The 22,026-nt window shown below is 45.1% G+C and overlaps 1 protein-coding gene across 3 annotated transcripts in view; it reads right to left on the bottom strand.

Moving 5' to 3' along the window:
• The window catches only part of CNIH4 (cornichon family member 4), a 156,862-nt gene that overhangs the window by 38,035 nt on the left and 96,801 nt on the right, over nucleotides 1-22,026 (bottom strand). For all 3 annotated transcript variants that reach the window (XM_069608646.1, XM_069608648.1, XM_069608647.1), the window contains one exon: nucleotides 9,447-9,559. In XM_069608646.1, coding sequence (XP_069464747.1) covers nucleotides 9,447-9,559 — 113 coding nt within the window. The remainder of the gene's footprint in view (nucleotides 1-9,446; nucleotides 9,560-22,026) is intronic.

Here is a 22,026-nt window from a genome sequence, read left to right as displayed (position 1 = left end):
TTGAGGGTTGCCGAAAGTCACAAAAAGTTAACTTCTAAGCTCGGAAGTCCTATCCAGGTAGAACTTAAGAGCTCTTCGGACATCAAGACAGTGTAGAACCTTCTCCGCTTCAGAGGCGGGGTTCGGAAAAAACACCAGTAGGGAGATCGATTGATTCAAATGGAATTCCGTCACCACCTTCGACAGAAAAGCCGGATTAGTTCAAAGGACTACCTTGTCCTTGTGAAAAACCAAGAAAGGATGCTCCACCGACAATGCCTGGATCTCACTCACTCTCCTTGCCAATGTGACAGTGACCAAAAAGGACACTTTCCAAGACAAGTACTTGAGGTCCACAGTAACCATCGGCTCAAAGGGTTTATGGCACAGCGCCGTCAGGACAACATTCAGGTCCCATGGTGGATGCGGATTACGAACTGGAGGGTAAAGGCGTGTTAAACCAGTGAAATGCCTCTTTACCACTGGCTTAGCCAGAGAGTACGAACACTGATCCGTAGAGAGATAAGCAGAGACCGCTGACAGATAAGTCCTGCATGACAGAACATGAACCCCTGAGACTGCTAGGGAGGACACGAAGGACAACACCGCGTCAACCGTGGCCCCCCTTGGATCCAATTTCTTCTCTAGACACCAATGACAGAACCTGAGCCATTCACTCTTGTACTGAGATCTGGTCGAAGGTTTTCTGGCTGCCTGGATAACACGCATGTTATCCGCAGACAAATTCAGATGCTCTTAAGACCTGAACTCAGGCACCAAGCCGCCAAGCTGAGCGATTGTGGGGAGGGGTGCCACAGCTGCTGCTCCCCCTGGTGGAGAAGATCGGGAGTTACCGGTAACCTGATCGGCAGATGAACCGACAGGTGTTGGAGTTCTGAGAACCAAAACCTGGCCGGCCACCACAGGGCTATCAGTAGAAGAGAACAGTTCACCGAGTTCTTCAACTTCCAAATTGCCCGGTGAACTAGAGGCAGAGGCGGGAAGGCGTAAGCTCTCATGTTGTGCCATGGAATCTCTAGAGCATCCCCCAGAGAGGAGGCTCCCAGCCCCCCCCCCCTCTGGAGGCATACAGAGGAAGCTTCTTGTTCGCCGCCGTCGCGAAGAGGTCCACCTGCGGTGTGCCCCAGCGCGAGAAAATCCCTGAGAGGACCTCCGCCTTCAACTCCCACTCGTAGCTGACCACTGTCCGCCGGCTGAGGGCATCTGCTGTGACAGTCAGCTGGCCCGGGATGTGCACTGCAAGCAGCCAGACACCATGAAGCACGGCCCACTCCCAAATCTCGATGGACAGGTCCACGGGGGGGGGGGGGGAGAGACTTTGTTCCCCCCTGCTTGTTGATGTAATACATTGACACCACATTGTCCGTTCTTATGCGGACCACTTTGTTGACAATGACCGGTCTGAACGCCTTGAGCACCAAGATAATCGCCAGAAGCTGCAAATGGTTTATGTGCAGGAGTTTGTCCTGAGGCGACCAGAGGTCCGAGACCTGAAAGAGATCTAACGTCGCACCCCACCCTAGGAGGGAGGAGTCCGTCGCGATCGTCACCATAGGGACCAGGTCCTGAAACCCCGCACCCCCAGACAGATTGCTGAGAGATGACCACCAGTCCAGGTCTACTCTCATGGAATCCGGAATCATTATCCGCATGGAGTCTGTGTCCACTGCCTGACGCCATGAATTCCGAAGGGCCATCTGGGTCCGTCTCATTTTGAGACGAGCAAGAGGAAGAGCCAGCACACACGAGGCCATGAGGCCCAGAAGCCTCTGCATCCACCAGGCCAACATACTCTCCGAATGCGCAAACATCTGACACGTGGCCAACAGATCTGCCATTCTGACCCCGGTCAGGTATACTCTGCAGTCGATCGTGTTCCAACGAAAACCCCGAAAAATCAGGTCCTGAGAGACCGTCATGGAGGATTTCTGCCAGTTTACCGACAGCCCAAGATGGAACAGGAGCTGAAGGAGAGACTGGAGGTTGCCCGCTGCCGCCAGCGGACAAGGGCTGCGTAGAAGCCAATCGTCCAAATAAGGATACACATGGATACCCTGAAGACGAAGATAGGCCGCAATCACCGACATCTTCATGAAGACACGTGGCGCCGAGCTGAGGCCAAAAGGAAGCACCCGAAACTGGAAGTGCTCCTCTCCCAAAGAGAAACAGAGGTACCTCCTTGTGTGGAGCCCAAATCAGGATATGCATGTACGCATCCTGAAGGTCCACCACGCTGAGCCAATCGCCCGCCTGCAACGAGGAGCGAATATGGCCGGGTGTGATCATCTTGAATTTCTCTTGGGGTAAGGAAAGATTGAACTGGGAAAGGTCTAGGATGATGCGCAGGCCAGCCTGGTTGGGTTTGGGCACCGTAAACAGCCGGGAGTAGAAGCCCTCCCCTCGCTCCCCAAGGGGGAACGGGTTCCACAGCTCTGAGGAGCAGAAGTTTCTGAACCTCAGCCTTGAGGGAGGGTGAGCCCGACAGCTGAAAAGGAGGGGTGGTGTAGGGGGTAAAGGTCAGCGGAAGCCCGCCCGAGCGACTGACCAGACCCATCCGTCTTCTGTGATGGTCTGCCACGCCTCCCAATGAGACACAATGCGTCCTCCCACCGGGGTCTCGTGCGAGCACGGAAAAACCTCATTTGGCAGGTTTATCGGTGGCGGTGCCACCTGAACCTGATGAGGAGGCTGAGGAGCGGGAGAAATATCGCATACGCTGTTGTATACGGCGGTTATTTCCCTCAGGAGTGTCCACTCTGCGCGATTTGCGGTCGAGGAAGCCCCTGAAATCAGAAGAAGGTCGACTCTGCGATAACGGTCTCTGAGGTTTGAAAGGAGCTTTAACCAGAACAGACAATGATTTAGCCGTCTGAGTGCTATCCTTGGTTTTGTTGAGCTCTACATCAGTAGAAGAATGAAAAAGCTCCTTACCATTGAATGAAAGGTCCAAAACCTTGTCTTGCACTTCCTTCGAAAACTTAGTGGCATGCAACCACGCTTGCCTCGAGGTATCAACCCTGAGCATCATGCCCCGAGCCGAGGTGTCTACGTGATGAGCCGCAGCCTCCAGGAGATCCTGGGCCAAGACCCTGGCATCGGAAAGGCCACCTCTGAAATCTTCCAACTTCTCGACGGAATGTGCTCCTCAAACTCCGACAGACCTTTCCACATCCGCATGTTAGCTCCCGCCAAAATCAATTCGGCATTGGCCTGCCTGAGCTGCAAGGCCGAATTGGCAAACATTTTCCTCCCTAGGGAGTCCAGGAGCTTGTCCTCCTTTCCCAAGACCCGAGTAGCCGTCGCAGAAGAGGATGCTGCAGGTCTGGACTGCAACGTGGCCGCAGCCACCACTGTGGAGGAGGGAGGCGGACAAGACAAGGCCACTTCCTCCGAAGAGTGCAGCCTGTACCTCACGTCAATCTTTTTATTGACGAAAAAGTCCTGAATGTGGCTTCTCCCAGACTCTTCGGACCTCAGCCAAAACATCCTTCTGCAGGAAAAGGCCGGTACGCTCCAAAGTAGACAGGGTGAACGCCCCAGAAAGCACGCCCTACTGTGAGCAGGTGCCTCGGGAACCAGGACATCTAAGAAATTCATTATGTCCAGTACCCGGTCATGAAAAGCTCCAACAGAGCGGGGAAGGTCCTTGTTGTCCTGCTCGCCTTGAGGGTCATCTGACAGGTCAGGATCCTGCTGAACCGTGTCAGGCACTGCCTTGTCCACTGGGGACAATGGTGGCAAAGGCAGAAGAGCAGGGGCAGGCACCACGGGCAAAGGAGGCGTCGGCAGAACCACCAGAGGAACGGGTGGAGCCGGAGGCGCTGGTGGACAAATTTCCTTAAAAAGCCTTTTGAAATACTCCCTCATGGGGTCGGTGCGCATAAGTTCTTGAAATTTACTGAAAAAAGCGTCCTCAGGAGATTGCTTCGGAACCTGAGGAGGCTTCTCATGAGGTGGACAAATCCAGGGCCATAACGGAGAAGGGTGCCACGCCGGGCCCTCTGCCGACGTATCCACATAAATCAAAGGGGCCGCCCCTGCAGGCAACAAAACATTGTGCGGAAGAGGCATCCGGGCGTTCCAATCATAAACAGGCCGGTAAGGATACGCACAACTGACCTTATGTTCACCCAAGGGACCGAACCCTACACCAGAGGCCGATGGCGTAGTTGTAGGGGGTAGTACCTAAAATGGCCGCCGTGGTCGTGGCGGGAACAGATGCCATTTTGTCTTCATCTGAGGGGAACTGCGGCACGTGAATAGGTGAGGCAGGGGTCCCCGTCGATGGATCAGGGGTCTTAATTTTAGCCTTAACATAAGGAACCTCGGCAGAGCCGGTACTATGAGGCCTGGAATGTTTGTGACATACCAACCGCCAACTGAGCCTTCGAAGGAAGGACCTCGGCAGTGCCGATAAAAGAAGAACCTTGCTTCTTTGCCCCCTCAACAGATCTGGTATAACCACAAGAGCGGGAACGGTGAGAAACCGCTTTCACCTACAGGGCTCTGCCCGGCCCCTCAGAACTGCTGGTAGCCTTAGCCTCTGTACGAGGGACCTTGGGCCTAGGTCTGGTAATAGCCTTATCGGCACGGGCCTCGAACATCCGTTCGGTAAACACAAGCCCAGCCAAGGCCTCGGGGCGCACCCCAGTCTTGTTTTTAAGGGAAGCCGAAAGAGAGGCCTCAGAGCAAGCTCCGGTACCCTGTGACTCAGCAGTACTGGGTCTACACACAGCCCCCACAGGAGGGGCCTCGGAAGTTACTCCGGTGTACACAGGCCCCTTACGGAGACCCTCGGAGAAAACTCCGGTAGAATTATTAGGCCCGACAGGCACCTCAGGGCGAACCCCGGTGACAGAGCGATCAACGCCCCTCCCGGCTCGAGAGGAACCCAGGAAGGTATCCCCCGGCCGGGGTGCTCTGAAAACTAAAGAGCTTACCGGGCGTTTCTTCTTCTCATCGGTGAACGCCTGAAAATGAGATGGAGGAGCGCGTCGGAACACCTCCTCCCACCGTTCCAACCGACGTTGAAGAGCCCAGACCGAAAGGGAGTCACAGTAAAAACAGGAGTCCCAGCGGTGTTCCGGACCCAAACACTCTAAACAAAGAGGATGGGGATCCGCTCTCGCGAAGAGACGATGACACGAAGAGCAGTCTGGAAAGTCTAATTTAAAAGACAGACTAGAAGATGAACGCTAGCGAGAGCCAGAGAGGAAAACAGGGAAGAAAATCTTCCGAGGATGCAAGTGCGTCCGGCCCCGATCGAGCAGAGAAAAGGACTGAGGGGCGATGTGTGGGGCGGAGCCAAGGTGGGCGGGGTTACGGCCGTGCGCCGGGCCCCACGCAGGAAAGAGAGGAAGGACACATTTTTGGAAAAATGTGTATGCTTTTTACAAAGTCCTTCGGTCCCGTCCCACAGGACGGAGAGATGTCCCACAAGTATGGAGGAAAGGGGACGCGAAGTAGGAGTAAGAGGGTCGATAGGTCTTATAGTCTTGGCCATGGGCCCAACAGTGGCCTCAATCTACGCTCCCAATACTGGTCAGGAAGGGTTTTCAAAATCCACCATAACACTATTGGAAGCTTTCGGGGAGGGGGATTTTAACTTGGCTGGTGACCCCCTCCGAGATCGCAGTGTGGCCACCTACTCTCCAATCAATGGCATCGAAAACTCAAACAAAAGTTTGCAAGTCTGGCTTGGGTGGAGGTCTGGCCAATAATAAAGCGGCAGGAAAGGGGATATACTTTGCATTCACATGTTCACTGGACCTTCTCCCGTATACACAATGTATGGGTCTCAAAGCCACCTTTGGAATCGATTACCCACATTTCATGTCTAGCAATCTTGCTTTCGGACCATACGCCTCTTATCACAGAGCTGGATATAGCTGGGGCACCTTAGAAGTTCTGGGCTTGGCGTTTCCCCATCTGAAATTCTGGGGCATGCTATAGTGTAAAATAAAATTGAATGTATGATCATTGAGTTCTTAGAGTTTAATTTGATGCAAGAAAGCTCAGCAAATATAACTTGGGACGCTTTTAAAGCGATGCTTCGCAAACATTTTATAGCAAAATCGGCATATAGAGGCAAACAAAAAACAGCCGTAGAGAAAGAACTTGAGCTAGAGTTGAAACAAATAATGGGGGAAATGGAAACAAAAACTGGTTCCTCTATCCAAAGAGCATACAGAATGGTGGCAGGAAAATTAAATCTACTTCAAGCGAAAAAAGCTGAAAAGTTCATTATACTTCAGACAAAAACATGATGTTAAAGTTAATAGGGCAGAACGTTTGTTGGCCAGACAACTATGCCAGAGGGTAGTCTCTCAAACAATTCAGTCTGTCCAAACCTCTCTGGGGAATTAGTCACAGAAACATCCCAAATTATCTCGCAATTTCACACTTTTTACTCTAATTTATATTGGTCACAGTCTCCAGACCAAAAAACTCAGGCGGCGTACCTAGAAGCAATCAATCTTCCCTGAACAACATTGGAGGACTGGGAAAGCCTTGAGGGGGACAGAAGTTCAGAAGAAGTACTTGGGGTTATAAACTCTCTCCCCCCGAAATAAATCTCCAAGCCCGGACGGTTTCTCCACCCAGTTCTATAAAACTTATTGGACGGTACGGACCCCATAACTAGTATATTTATATAACTCGTTCACACAGTCAGGGCATATTTCATCCACAATGGAAGAGGCAAAAAATTGTTTTATTTCCAAAGCCTGGGAAAGACCCGGGTAGATGTGGATCCTATCGCCCAAATATAGATGAAAAAATGTATTCCAAAACATTGGCTAACAGGATCAAGAGCCTACTTCCTACAATTATACACCCAGACCAATCTGGCTTCATAAAACACTGGCAAGCCCATATTATTAGACATACGTTTAACATTTTGGAAAAAGTTAGGAAAAAAGGTACAACCATGTTGCTAATCTCTCGACGCCGAAAAGTTTGACTGGGTTGAGTGGTCTTTTTACTTTTTCTAACAGTAATTATGATGGGCTTCATAAGAGAAAATAAAGGTAAACGACAAAAGGCTGATGGCCAGCCTTCTGATTAACGGACAACTCTCCCTTCCGATTATACTTCAAAGATTAACTAAACAGGGTTGGTCCGATGTCACTGCTGCTCTGTGCCATCTGTCTGGAGCTGTTCCTTGCAAAGGTTTGCCAAACCAAAGATATACAAGGGATAAGGTTTTGGGGAGGGGGGTTTTGGGAGGGGGGGGAGAAATCAAGCATACAATTATGGCCATTGCAGAGGATATGTTGCTGTTTATAATAGATCTGGTAAGAACTTTGACCTCAGTTGCACGAGACCTAAAGAATTATGGCTCGATATCCGGTCTAAACATTAACCATACTAAATTTTATTAGTTATTTTTTTGTGTCCCACAGTACAAATGTACATGTAACATTGTTTAAAAACCATAATATAAAAGGAAACATTTAACAGATCCATTACAATTTCAGATTCACATTTCAGAATACAATTCCAACAACTTCAACAGCAATATAATTAACAAATGTTCAACCTTACAATTCATACTGCAATTAAAACATACCCCAATCTACTAAAAAGATACTGCAGCGTTTAACCACACTAAATCTGAAATTTTAAATCTCTCTCTCCCTGGAAGAAGTACAGACACTCCGCGTACAAACACAATTTGGCTGAGGACGAGTAATAAACTCTTAGGCGTCACAGTAACCTCTACATTAAGTGGGATGTACGAAGCGAACTACCCCTCATAGTTGAAAGAAATAGCAGGTCAATTAAGTGAATGGGGCCCGCTGACGATCTCATGGCCCGGGCGAATAAATACAATAAAAATGGTAATCCTTCCTAAACTGCTTTATTTTTTTTCAAGCTCTCCCTATTCGTGCTCCAACCCCCCCACCCCCCAACTTAAAAAGCTACAGGGTGATATCTGCATTTGTCTGGAATAACAAATCTCCTAGGGTAGCATATGATGTTTTAAATACACCAACAAATAGGGGAGGACTGGGCCTTCCAGATATGGAAATATTTTATCAAGCTGCACAACTTCGAATAGTGAAGGACTGGTGGGGTAAAGATTCGGAGAAGAGGCGTGTCTAAATGGATCGGGCGATAGGTGGGCCACATCTCAGACACCCTATGGCTCCCCAAAAGGGACTACCCTCATAATATCCACAAGAGTGGCATCACAAGCTTGGTCGAAAAAGTTTTGGACACAGATGTTAAAAAATATCAATTCACAACATTCCCCTCGCCCTTAACGCCACTTTTTAACCCTTCATTTACACCGGATCTGTAAGCACTGGCATTTAGTAAGTGGAAACAGGCTGGCTGCACAAGATTATGGGATATTTTTCAGGGCTTAAACCCCAAGCCATCTAAATAATGTAAAATAGAATCAGGAATACATGAATCAGCCCACTTTCAATACTTCCAGGTCCGGCACTGGATTCTGGCTACCCTGAACAAATATGCTGCAATTAGAGACTTACCTCTTTTGAAAAATTTGCTAGCTTTAATCCAGGGAATAAGGCTACAATCTCAAATGTATACAAAATTATTGCAGTGGTTCCCTCTGCTACTCCCCCGTACTATAGATCTCGATGGCAACAAGTCTTTGGGAGAATACATTTTGCACGTAGAATGGGAAGGGCTTTGGGAAGATCGCCCCAAATTCACTCGATCAATCCAAATAAGGGAATTTTTGTACAAGTCGTTAGTACAATGGCATTACACGTCGGTTCACTTGCACAAAATGAGACCAGCTATCTCCTTGCAATGCTGGAGGCAATGTGGCTTACTTGGGGATTGGGGGCATGTATGGTGGAGCTGCCCGAAATTGAAGGGATACCGGGCATAAATTGACGATCAGATGCGGAAATATTTAGTGTATTGAAACCTAGAACCCTTAAGTCTAATTTTTTGTTGATTCTGGAGTAAAAAATAAAATGCTTGAAACATGTAAAACCTATGTTGTATTGCAACTTGCAACTTTATTAGGCATAGCATGGAAATCTAACGCTCTGCATTTTGCCGACTGGTTGTCCAGAGTCTGGAACTTTGTCACACTTTAATGTATTAGGTACAGTATTCAAGGAGATCAATCGAAATTTTCACAGGACTGAGCGGAAGTACTCACATTTCTACAAAGTGATTATAACATTCGATACTGTCCTCAGCATCTTCGAATGCTGGGCATTCACCGACTGTCTTTTCTTTGCTTTGTATTGTTTTTATATGTACCATGCAGAGACAGAGTGGGCAAATTACTGTTTGTTAAATTCAAAATGCCAATAAAATCAATTTAAAAAAATTGAAAAACGTTCAGAAAGTTGCTTCCGTTGGCAGATAAGAGATAAAAATGTGTGGAACGCAAGTAGGAATCTACGCATATTGCACATTCAAATAATGAGCAAACTAAAACATTTTACTTCACTTACCTATATACATTCCACGTAGCTACAGGCGCATTTAAAAGAAAGATGAACCAGTGCAATGAAATCAGCATTAACACTGTGACAGCCGTGTGGCCAATTAATTCTGGAAGCACCCACTGTAAAAAAAATAAAAGATTGAAAATTCATGATTTGGAACAGCTCTTTAAAAACATTTGAAAATAAAGATTTCATATGTATCAATCAATAAGCCAATAAGTTCTGAATTGGTTCAGATACCATATCACATTAAAATCCATTTTATATTGTAAATAATTTAGTACATTTATCTTCCCAAAGCAGTAAATGGTACACAATGAAACTGACCCAATTAAAATAGCAAGGAAGAATAAGTTAATGTTTTCAGGTGTGCTTGAATCCGAGTATGTCTGAAATGTTACCAGTGCATGGTTCAGCTTCCAACACATGAGCCTTTGCGAATATGGAAGAAAAACGCAGATTTCTTCTGAAAAGATTTCACCACAATCTGACAGCCATCAATTTAGCTGAAAAAAAAGCTGCTCAACCTCAAGTTCGACAATAGTTCTACAGAGTATAGGTGTCCAAACCAAGTAAGAATAAAAAAATGGAAAGGTGAAAAAACAGCCATTTCATAAGGACATTGTTCCTTGCGTCACCATTCTTTACTCCGGGTAATCCTTTTTCTGAGCAGCTGAGAACTACAGTGTTTAGACACGAAAAGGAAGAAATGATAGCTGAAAAGAGTGCCGTCCCTTTTAACAGTCTAAACAAGCTTTCAAATAATATAAAAACATAGGTTTAAGTGAACCCTTTTTTGAATGAAAACCATCCGATTACGACTGACGCTCGACTTGCAGATGCTCGGCAGAAGATAAATGTATCTGCATACTACATAGGGCTAGCTAAACACTTGGGACAGCTCACTTATGCACTTATGGATGTGCTACCACAATAAAGCTGCGCACCTTTAACTTCACTTTCTAGCTACAGTGCCTGTGGCGTAAAGTTTAATCTAAAAGGCATTTGTCAAGAATGTACCCTATCCCCAGTAATTTATTTTAGATCCCCATGAGCGCCACTTCCCTGCCCACTTGGCCTTTTACAATGAGCTACTTTCGTGCAAGCACTGCTGTGCCCAAGAAATTCGGTTGAACAGCTTTAGTACTTCTGAACGTAGGAAATCCTGTATCCCCGCCTCAGAATAATAATGTCATTTATAGCCACAATTACCAAATTTATGAAAAAGAATTCCATCATTGAACAGTTTTAGATATTGGTTATGCGGACCATTGACTTCAGTAACCACATGAAAGATGACACATTATTAAAACAGTTGCATTATTCCCTACACCATTTAGCAGTTTTATTTATTAATTGATTTGCATTTTTAAAGCGCTCACACAGCCCGTGGGCATCGAGGCGCTGTTACAGGAATTGTTTTTTTTTTTAGTTGCGTATTTTGTTTTGCTGTCTTTGTTGCATATTTATAACCCGCTTAAATACCCAGAGGTTTCTAAGCACGAACCTGGGTCATCGAGCCTGTGTTGCTTCGTGTTGTCTTGCTCCCAAGGCGAACACGTTGCTGCTGAGCTATCCTCCCAGTTCTACGAGAAAATCACAAATTATTTTTTCAATCCTGCTTCACACCATTTTAGTTTTTGTTTGGAGAAGGGGTCTCTTTCCTAAACCACTTAACTCTTACCAACACCCTGCACCACACATCCAGAGTTAGGGCAGAGGAAAAAAAACCTTCACTGATTTTCTTGCGTTTCATAATCGAGTTTTGCCCATTAAGTATTCTTTTCGAATATAGAGGGCAAAGCCTTTTTGGCAAGATAAAGCAAGGCTTAGTCACTTCTTCATGCTATATAAAACTAAAGACTGTAGTCATGATGGTTATTTTACAACTGGCGCTGCCTGTAAAAGACTGACTAATTGCCACCGAGCGCAATCATTGTAATAGCCATAGATTTGATAACATTTTAGAAATTAAGAGAAAATAAAAAAGTAGCTTCTTTTACTTGTGTCTGGCAAAATGTTTTCAGCAAGATGACATGGAACCGTCGATCGCCAAGTTTACCGCCTATGTCAATGTTTCGGACAATGGTTTTATATAATAATGAATGCTAAAACTAGTTACCGTAACTTCTTTAAAAATATTTCTTGAAAAATCAAGTCTCCAATTAAAGTCTAAAACATCAGTGGAAATTGTGTCCATTCCTATGATGACCGTATCTAGGAGTAACATATCAGGGGTCAGACACAAAATAAACAAGGCAGGACAAACTTTTGCCAACATTTACAAGAGAACAAGGGCGTGTTTACACTCGGAAACGTAATGCACACAACTACACACTAGAATAGTGCACTGCATCACTCCATCTAACTGCACACACACGTAAACTCGAATTCACGGTTGCTAGTAAAATAAGCTTTCTGACTTGGAGCTTTGAATGTGTGCTAATCAAAGCCAACATAAAATAGTGTTTACTACTAACAAAACCAAGCCTTGAATTTTCAACAGGGAGTGCTTGCAACCATTGGAACATGAACACTGAACATTTTACAAGTGCAGTATGACATCTGAATGAAGGTATTTGCTTTTACAACACATTTTGACTCAATTACTGATGCAGCTGGGATGGATGTAACAGTGACCAACTATCACTACGTGCCTGATATTTTGCAAGGTGGAACTCTTCCTTGAGAGTGGGAAACATTTATAGAACCTATTTTTAAAAATGGTCAATGCGAAAACCCTAGTAGTTATCGTCCTAGAATTATTTTGCCAGCTGACAGTAATCTTTGCAGCAATTATTTTGAAGCACTTGGAAGAGTGCGTATTCCATCAGTAGAAAAGATTAACGACAAACAGGATTTTCGAAAATCTCATGGGACCAACTTGAACTGCGTTTTGTTAAAATGCTGACAAAACTTGGTACTAGGCAAAACATACGGGGTTATCTATACTGCTGCCATTGATATTTCCAGGGTGGCCATTCCAAGATGGCGTTTTCTTTTCTTTCTTTGTTGGGCACCGGAGTGCCTTCCATCCTGCTGCTGGTGGCCTGGGTTTGGCCCTGGACCACTACATCTGGGCCAATGAGGAGGCCGGCAGGCTTGGCCGGCCCTCCACACAAGGCCCACTCCTAAGGCCCTGTCCACCGCGGTACGCCGGATCGCCGGCCCATGTGAGTTTGTCTGCCCCCCGTGAGTACCTGTGTGCCCCCCCTGCCCCCCGTGAGTATTTGTGTCCCCCCCTGCCCCCGTGAGTATCTGTGTGCCCCCCTGCCCCCGTGAGTATCTGTGTGCCCCCCTGCCCCCCGTATCTGTGTGCCCCCCCTGCCCCCTGTGAGTATCTGTGTGCCCCCCTGCCCCCCGTGCGTATCTGTGCCCCCCCTGCGTATCTGTGTGCCCCCCCTGCCCGCCCTGTGAGTATCTGTGTGCCCCCCTGCCCCCCGTGAGTATCTGTGTGCCCCCCCTGCCCCCCGTGAGTATCTGTGTGCCCCCCTGCCCCCCGTGCATATCTGTGTGCCCCCTGCCCCCTGTGAGTATGTGTGCCCCCCTGCCCCCCGTGAGTATCTGTGTGCCCCCCTGCCCCCCGTGCGTATCTGTGTGCCCCCCCTGCGTATCTGTGTGCCCCCCCTGCCCCCGTGAGTGTCTGTTTGCCCCCCCTGCCCGCTCTGAGATTCTGTTTGCCCCCCCGTGAGTATCTGTGTGCCCTCACCCTGCTTGCCCGCCTCTTGCTCTGTGCTCCCCCCTCCTTTTCTCCCCCCTCTTAGACTTCCCCCTCCTAGCACTTACTCCTATCATCTGTTCCGTGACTCTTGATAGCAGCTTGTCTGTCTCCCCCCCCTTTTTTGTTCTCCCCCTCCCCTACTTTTCAATTTGTCACTGACTTTTTGCTCAGTAGCGTGTCTTGTTCTCCTTCCCCCCTCTGTCCACTTGGACCCCCCTCCCACCCCACCTCTTGTTACCACCTGCACTGCGTAAATTGTCGTCAGACTTAGTAATGTTACTGCTTGCTCCTTTTTCCTTCCTTTCCATCACCTCTTGCCTTACTTGTTCTATGCACTTGCACTATCAGAAATGTCGACAGGCCTATTATGATAGTTATTTTCACATTCTGTATTGTTTCAAGGACTTTTGCTGAATGTAACTGTATTTTTCCTATGTCCCTTCCCTCCTTGAAGCGCTTTGAAACACATTGTGTATAGGCGCTATATAAATAAACTATCATATCATATCAGGGTGTTCAGTCTTAAACGTTTATGGTGGAAATGTTCAAATTGGGGGATCCCCCAGGCTTACGGATAATAAAACTACATGAAAATACGTACGTACAGTTACGCTTAAATATGGAAGGATACCCACAAAACGGTTGAAGGCAGTGATGTATTTAAGCTCCCTGCCCTTTTAATTTGTACAGCTCTGATGCGGGAGAGAAGGTGGAGTTTGAAGTTCTGGTTTCTCTAAATATCAGCAACATAAGATTAAACTGGTTGGCCTATGCTGATTATTTTATTTTTACCGATTGTACTGCATTGGGCCTCTAGAGACTAACTGCTTTCTCTCGTTATGCTAAGGAAAATTTGCTTGTGATTAATGTTAATCTCATAATAAGAAAATCTGTAACAGGTGGTACATCAATGGTCTTAAATTGGAAGTGGTAGAACACTTGCTGTATTTGGGTTTTCACTGATGAGTATCCTAGCTAAAGGATACCTTAAGATCCACTATAGGCAGATGGCAGAGAGACTAATCATGCAAATGACGTATCTTAAAAGTTCTTATTGTAAGTTTTCAGCAAAACCCCTGATGAATTTCTTATGGAGGGAAAGTCAGCTAAAATGTTATATGGTATAGAACTGACATATGAAAGAGTGATGGGTATAGTCGATTGCCTGGAAAGTATAATTTGGAGAAAATGTATGTGTATTCCAAATGCCGTAGCATCCGTTCTGATAATATGGGACATTGGACAGTAAATGGTCCCAATTTTTATGCTGACCTTATAGAAATTGTGGTAAAAAAGAACAGAAGGAATTTTAAATACTTTGACAGTAATCTACTAAAGAAAGGTATAATCTGTAAATTTGGATAAATCCGATTTAATTCATGAACAGAGGAAAGTAAAAAAAAAATAGAAAAAATTAAAAAAAAAAAACTTACATTTACGGGATTGAAGCCTTACAATAGAAACATTGCACTCCTTAAGGAGACTTGGTTTTTTTTTGCAACATGAACATAAATGCCTTTGCTCCACAGCCCTTCATTTAATCTTATTCCCGGGGGATCGAGCTAGGCACGACTTCCTCAGATTTAGGTTGACTCTAAAACCTAAAGAGTTCTTGCACAGAGTTAAGGCACTGAAGGGAAATGTGTGTTGCATTTTTTGTTGTTTTGCTGGGGAGATGGAAACACAAACACCTTGTAATGTTTTGTTAAACACTTCTGCCATTGCAAATTATTTATTTTAAAAGGTTAATTGAATCTGGAATCACAAGCGATAGCGATTACCTATGGAAGGACTGTCTCTGGTTGCCCAACTTTTGTCATTGTCTGCAATTGTTTTTTTTATTTGGAAAGTAAATGAACTATGGGGGTACATAGAGGAGTTTGCATTTGCACAATTGAGAAATGTACCATGATATATTGTTTTTTAAAATGTATTTCTTTTTTATAAAATGCTTCTCAACATGTAATTTATGCACTGTATTAAATATCTTGTTAAGGTTGAGCTTTTGTTTAACCAATAGTTTTAAAAGTGTGTGTTATAGTACAAAACAATATGTTATGTTATTTTGCATTTATATAGCACCTTATATACCATTGGTATGGTCTGAAGGCGCTGGTAGGTTGAACGCCCTTGGGAACCGAAGTTCAGATCAGTAGGGAGAGTAGAGGGAGTCGAAGGTGTATGTGAGCACCGGGTATGTGTGCAGCTCGTGCGGTATTCGTGTAGTAGCTGCTCCTTAGCGGTAGGTGTGGTGGTTGAGAGATCAGGAGTATGTGTTCGTTTTGGCAAGATTTATCCAGACCGGATGTGGCTGCGTTAGGCCTGAGGAGAACGCGTGGCTGGGGGGTGTGTAACCAGCAGTGTTTACTTAGAATTAAGGGAAATAGTGGAAAAACATGAAACCACTGAACTGCAAAATAACCAACTCAATAAAAGTAATACCATATGCAAGTAGCACACGACTAACTATTCTTACAACCAACTACTGGTCCGATATGCTTCAGGTCATTTTGGACACTTCTGTATCCACTTTGGTTAGCTAAAAAAAAAAAAAGTTAATTTCCTCATTAATTCCATCATAGTGTCTCAAATCACACCAGTTGAACACTACCACAGCATTTTGAACCATAAGTAGCTTTTCTAGCTGTGTACCAGATAGACACGAGTATGTAGCACTGGGATAGTCCACGGGAGAATTAATTAAAGCCCCAACCACCATGCAATGGTATACCTTAGGATTAAACAGTAAAACCCTTTTAAGTTGTTAAAGGGGGGGGGGGGAGAAGAAAAAAAAGCTAAACAGGCTTTCAACACCACCACAACGACCCTCATCTGAGAAAGTCCACCTGATGCCCCAACACGATCTGTGGGGAGGGAAGAGTTCATTCTGAAAAAGTCAGTTGGACTCTCCGCTTGAAGCAGGATATTAATATCATCTGTCTAAGTAATTGTAGTCCTGAAGATCCATGCAATTTAAAGAGAGGGCTACATAGATGTTAAAAAGAAGTAGCAATAAGAAAGATCCATCTGGTGCCACAGGACAAGACAAAAGGAGTAGAGTGAAGGGCACCAAGCTGGATCTGATGTTCCCAATAAATTAGAAAAGACAGGAACCACTGGCCCCAGCTCCTTCAGAAAGCAGACTCAGTAACAAACCTAGGGGTCACAGATGGGTCTATAATTACAAAAAAGTATAAACTCCTTATAATGGTCCCGAATAAGAACGTCATTCCAAACCCACAAAGGGTAGTTTGTCCCGTGTAATGGGCACGACCTAGAATGAAAAGGGTCAAAGGCTTTGCTAGTAGCAAGAGGGGCTTGAAGCGGTTTCAGTACAAGTCTACAGGAGTCCCACAATAGTTAACTTTGAATTCGGTCAGAAGAGAACCGAGGTAAGGGTTTTAGACATGCCTTTATCTTGAATACATTTAATTGTACCCACAAAAATGTTTAACACCTTGCAATTTTCCATTATAGGTGCAAGATCCCCTTTAATGCATGACGGGGCCAAGAAATCCTGAACTACAAGAAACAACTGTTTAGAACTATTCCTAGATTTAATGATTTTCTTCTGCAGAAAAGCTCTTTTAGGGCAAAAGAAATGCATTTTTACGAGCAATAAAAGCTTCCTTCCACACAGGCAGATCAGTTGTATGTCTCCATGCAATCTCGAGACGGCTCCACTTTCACTTAAGGTATTAAAATTGCATGGTAAAACCACAAACTTTAACTTTGGGATGTACTTGAGAAGTCCCAAGAGGAGTAACTTTATTATCTTATTTAAGGACAGAGATAATTAAGTAAAACGGGACATGAGATGCACTAAGAAAGCAAAGTTCCAAGAGCAGATTTTTAATACCTTTCCTTTCTCGTCATTCTCTTAAGGTCCTGGTCAGTGATAGAACCAGTGTAACACACAATAGCAAAAAGCCTGCAAGCATGGTCAGAGCAAGGAACAAAATCGGTATCAAAGTAGTCAAGGACCACGTTTCTAGCACGTACTGAACCCTAAAAATGGCCTTTAATATGGGATGGAACAAGTGTAATTAAAGATTATGAAATGATAATATTGCTTAGGACACCATTGAGAATATTGCTTAGGACACCGACGCAACACAACTAGGATCTCACAAGCACACAATAAATAATGGCTTCCAATATGCATGCAGCAATACCACAGGTATCTTGCCTTGTCGCACAAACTCAAACCCCGTATCCTTTCCCTCTATTGCAAGACTGAGCGGCAAGAGGCCACCAAAATGTTGTAAGTTGAGCCACATAAGACCCAGTTACATCAATCCTTGAAAATACCTTGTGCACAGCCAAGGAGTATTATTCTCGTGCAGTCTAAGGCACCCTATGTTGTGCAGGCAAAAACCATGTATTAGTTTGAGTGATCTAGTCACTGATAATAGATGTTTCTCAGTAGAAGATCAGGTGCTGGGTCATGTGGTGTATTCGGATCACTTGCCATTATGGTTTAAAAATCCATGACCAGCAGTGAAAATAACTATCCTACCTTTCGGGCCAGTACTGACAACCCCGTTTGGCTTCTTAAAGTTTTATGCTTGTAACACTTAAGTCTAATGTGAAAACTGAGCAAAGCTGGTATTCACACTAGCTTTATATATTTGCCATCCACCTCCCCACTCCTTGAGAAGGAGATTTGAAATCCTCCACTGTTCCAGGTCCAAGCCAAACACATTTGTGTTATAGATAACTAGGCATGAGACAGTCCAACACTAAATCTAGAGATTAAGTTCTTTGATTACATAAACATGCTCAATATCGAAAGTACAAGAACTGATTGCGAATAGGGACTGAAATCTCCTTGCTCACACTCCAAAGAGGCCAAGGATTTAAAGGGCATGCAATCTACCAGTCACCCATTAAGCTTTGATGCTGCCAAGAAGCGGACAAGATTTTAATAAGCTTTGCCACACTTACCCATGGCAATTTAGTCCATCAAAAAGTATATGCAAGAAATGTTTTCACTATAGCTCCAGACTGCTGCAAGGGATTCACATATTTTCTGAAACTGTGTACTCACTTCTTAGACTACCCACCACCCTCTAGAGTGGTAGGAGCAATATTCAAGTTGTAATGCTCACCTATCTGCACTGTTTCTGGATCAATCGTCGGCACACCTAGTTCACACCTAAAAGCGATGTATTATAACTGTTCTTTACGGAGCATCACTGCAACCTATCCTTTTTCGCCAGTCATCTTATGGAAATTAACAGTCGAACATGTGTTAACGTCTCCTATGGCACTAAGCGGCGCATACGCCTCTGCTACCGATGCCTGCAGCTGCTGGGGAAAAATACTTTCGACTAATTTCCACAATCCCTTGTTGCCATGGCAAGGCCTAAAACACTAACCTGCAATGCATATCAAAACAGCTCCTCAATTTATGCTTCATTAGGCACGTGTGTTTGAAACAATATTTTTGTTTTACCAAATCTCTCATGTAGAACATGTGGAGTGGATCGTTGCAAGGTTATGCATGGGTAGAAGATTCCCATTTAGAGAACAGATGAGAAATGGGTCTCCGCAGCAGGAACTCCCCTCACATAGAACAGGTGCAAAATAGCCCGTAGGAGTGCACAATGCCCTCCGAATATAGAAATGATAGGCTATGGACCTGCGTAGATCATGCTTGCTTTACACAGACCAGGAGTGTTGCGGGTTTTAACAGTGCAAGATTAGCACATATAGAACAGATCAGTTGTGGGTCACAGCAGTATAAGCACGCTCACACTGAACACTTCAATGAAGGGCCTCAGCAATGTAAGCTACACTGGGCATCAGCAGACCCAGTACCCATCACAAAGAACACGATTCCCCTAAATACGGACTTTGTATTGGTGGGACCTCCCGAGGTTCACAATCCAACCTCATATCCAGACCAGAGACTCCATATCAACCATAACATGTCTTGTTTTAACAAGCCAAAGAAAGCCTCTTGGTGAAGTGGATTATCTGTCTCTAACAAGGTGGAAGTAAGCAAGCTGCATCATGTAGTCGTAGTTTGACACAGAGCCATTAGGCTCAGGATCCTCAAACCACCATGCTGCAGTAAAGGGTTGGTACAGTACCCCCACATGGCTACTATGCTTTACAAAGAGGGGCCTTCCTCAGGTTCTTGTCCAGATAAAGGTCCATTACAGAATCAACATCAGACAGAACTTCACATCTTTGCCAGATTACAGGGTTAGGACAGCTCCTGATACATAGAGCTCAATGCAGTCTTGGATTGAGATTCAGCTTGAATAAAAAATAAAATCCGACAGTTAGGACACATCGAGACCCATTTCAAACTAACGCTCTAAGCTTGTCTCCCAATGAAAAAATGATTTTATATGAGATTGCTAGATGGGGAATAAAGAAATACTCATCTTTGAAGTGAAAGGCACAGCAGTGTGGTGATAGACATGGCAGGTGAGCCACTTCAAGTCTTCACCTTAGAACAAAAAGTGTTGCCATTACGACATATCGTAAAAATTAGAAATGCAGGGCGTAATAGTAATGAGGGGGAACATTTTCTGTATCAGAGAGATGCAACAGCATCAGGCCCATGCCTATTAGCTACGGAAACTGCAACCACCGCCCTACCCCATGAAGTGGAGACTTCGGAAGTCGGCTTTTTTAACAAACACCCACAGGTTCTCCTTACAAACTGCCAAGCCACAGATTCCGGCAACTACGGCAATTATTGCCATTTAGGAAGGTCTCTTTCTTGTGGCTTACCTCAGACTATCCTGTAAACCTGTCTGCATTCCACCCAACAACGGTCAGGTCATATAGCCTTTCAGGGTATCTCACAATACTTTAAGGACAACCAGCCACCATTTCTGCATGCCAATCTTTCCCTTCTGAGGTTTGGATGGCATTTCCCCAACATATCCACTACCCTCAATGGATTGCTGAATGTGGCCATGGCCATCTCAATGTGTTTTGGTCTCCTAAAAATTGCAGATCTATTGCCTCTCTAGATAGCAGATAAATTAATCTACACAAAAGAAATGTTCCATCATTGAGCTTACCAGCTGAATTAGTGGGCTCCATTTTTAGAAACTACCCCCACATGGCTACCAGGTTTGTTATACCATTTTGAAGACCTCTTCCAACATTGCAGCAGTAGACCTTTGCCCATCTCATGGAATGAGCACAGTAGTCACAATCACTTTTGGATAAGGATGGCTTGCCAGTCTTTAAAGTCCTGTTATTCTATGATGCAATTGTCTGGTTGGGTCCAAAGAGATAACCTTCCTATGCAGCTTCCTTAGGCTCAGTGAGACTTCTAAGTGCTATAATTCAAACAAAGTAGAGTGAGGCAGTTTCAAAATTACACAGCAAGATTTATTTTGCGCAAATCATACACTCGAGCGGACTTCAGGTTCTTCCTCGAGCAGTATTTCTTGGAGAACTGAAGTGCCTCAATAGTACACGGCTTCTCCCTTTATACAAAAGGTGAAACCTGCATCAGCAAGGGGAATTAGTTATTCATTTACAAGAGATAACACAAATATGTTCAGACTACATACATAATGCCCTAGTCCCCCATTAGGGAGAATTCTCAGAAATGTGCTAATTCCCTTCTACCTTAGAGACCCCCCAGCACTTTTGCTGGACATTTCATTTCTAACCTGAAGAGACGTTTTTCCCCACTCTCTAATGTATTTTTTTTCTTTGATTTGAACCATGTTTTTCGACTTTGGAGTCTGACAAACTCCATAGGCATCATCTTTTTACATTGCGTCACACAGCACCTTCAGTGCAGTGATACAGGGATGTCTTCTAGATTTCCCAAAGGTTTAAATACCGTCTCTTGGTTAAACTACTGTTTCCAAGAACAGTGAAGTGAATTTGACTTTACTTACATTATAACTTTCTAGACCAGCACACACCATCTTACAATAGGGTAGGGGTTACTTAGTATCCCCTTTGTCTAGTGAAATGTTACATTTTTATGTTACCCTTTCTACAATTAATGGCTGGTGGAAGTGGTTTACTTTTTCCTACCATTGCGTGTTTCTACCGCGGGCTGCAATTGCAGCTGCAGTAAAGCACCCATGGGTCCCCATTTTGTCAAAATGGCCTGGTCTTTTTTTTGCCATTTCTTGTTGGGAAGGATCTACTTGAGATTTACTCTGTGCGCCAAACCACGCTTGATCCCTTTGTTCGTATTGCCTTTGTCAGGGTTCACTGCTGAAGCCAGTCTTTGGCTACAGCATGTCAGGAGGTGCCTGAAACTCCCTGTGCTTAATACCTGTGGTTATAGGAATGCACCCAAAGGTGATTGGCCGTCTGGCTGTCCTTAAAGGACAGCCACCCTGCAGGGTGAGTGACAGCTAGGCTGCGGATGAATGGGGGAAACCTGCATAAAAGGCGAGGCTTTTGGCTTGGAAGGCAGAGTCGACCACTGGATGAAGAAATCCAAAGAGGAACTTGGAAGAGATGCTTGCTGCAAGTCCTGGACCATTGGTTTGCCCAGTGAAGCCCTTGACTAGAAAAGCCCTGCAAAGGACAACTTCTCCTCTTGTGTTGGTGGGACCAATCAACCCCAAAGCCAACTCGTCTGGACATCCTCTCGGAGCTGGCTGTAGTTCCATTGCTGCTGCAGGAACCGATTGCCAGGGAGAGGAACACCAGATCGAGGGCATCATTCTTAAGTCGGACCCGAGCTCCAGGAAGATCCTTCAGACTCCCAAGAAGCAAGCCTGAGCCACCTCAACAGAGCGAGGAAAGTCCATAAAAGGTATCAGAGAACCGCAGTGGTGCTGTTGGCATGAGCCACGAGAAACTGAAACCGCGAAGTGCTGCTGATCTGAAGTTTGCCCGTTGCTGCCACAGACCTTCAAT

Source organism: Ambystoma mexicanum, chromosome 4q, assembly GCF_040938575.1.
Source record: "Ambystoma mexicanum isolate Mex_15411 chromosome 4q, UKY_AmexF1_1, whole genome shotgun sequence".
NCBI classification, from domain to species: domain Eukaryota; kingdom Metazoa; phylum Chordata; class Amphibia; order Caudata; family Ambystomatidae; genus Ambystoma; species Ambystoma mexicanum.
Note: the sequence above shows the minus strand (reverse complement) of the source record. Positions and strands in the feature narration are given on the sequence as shown.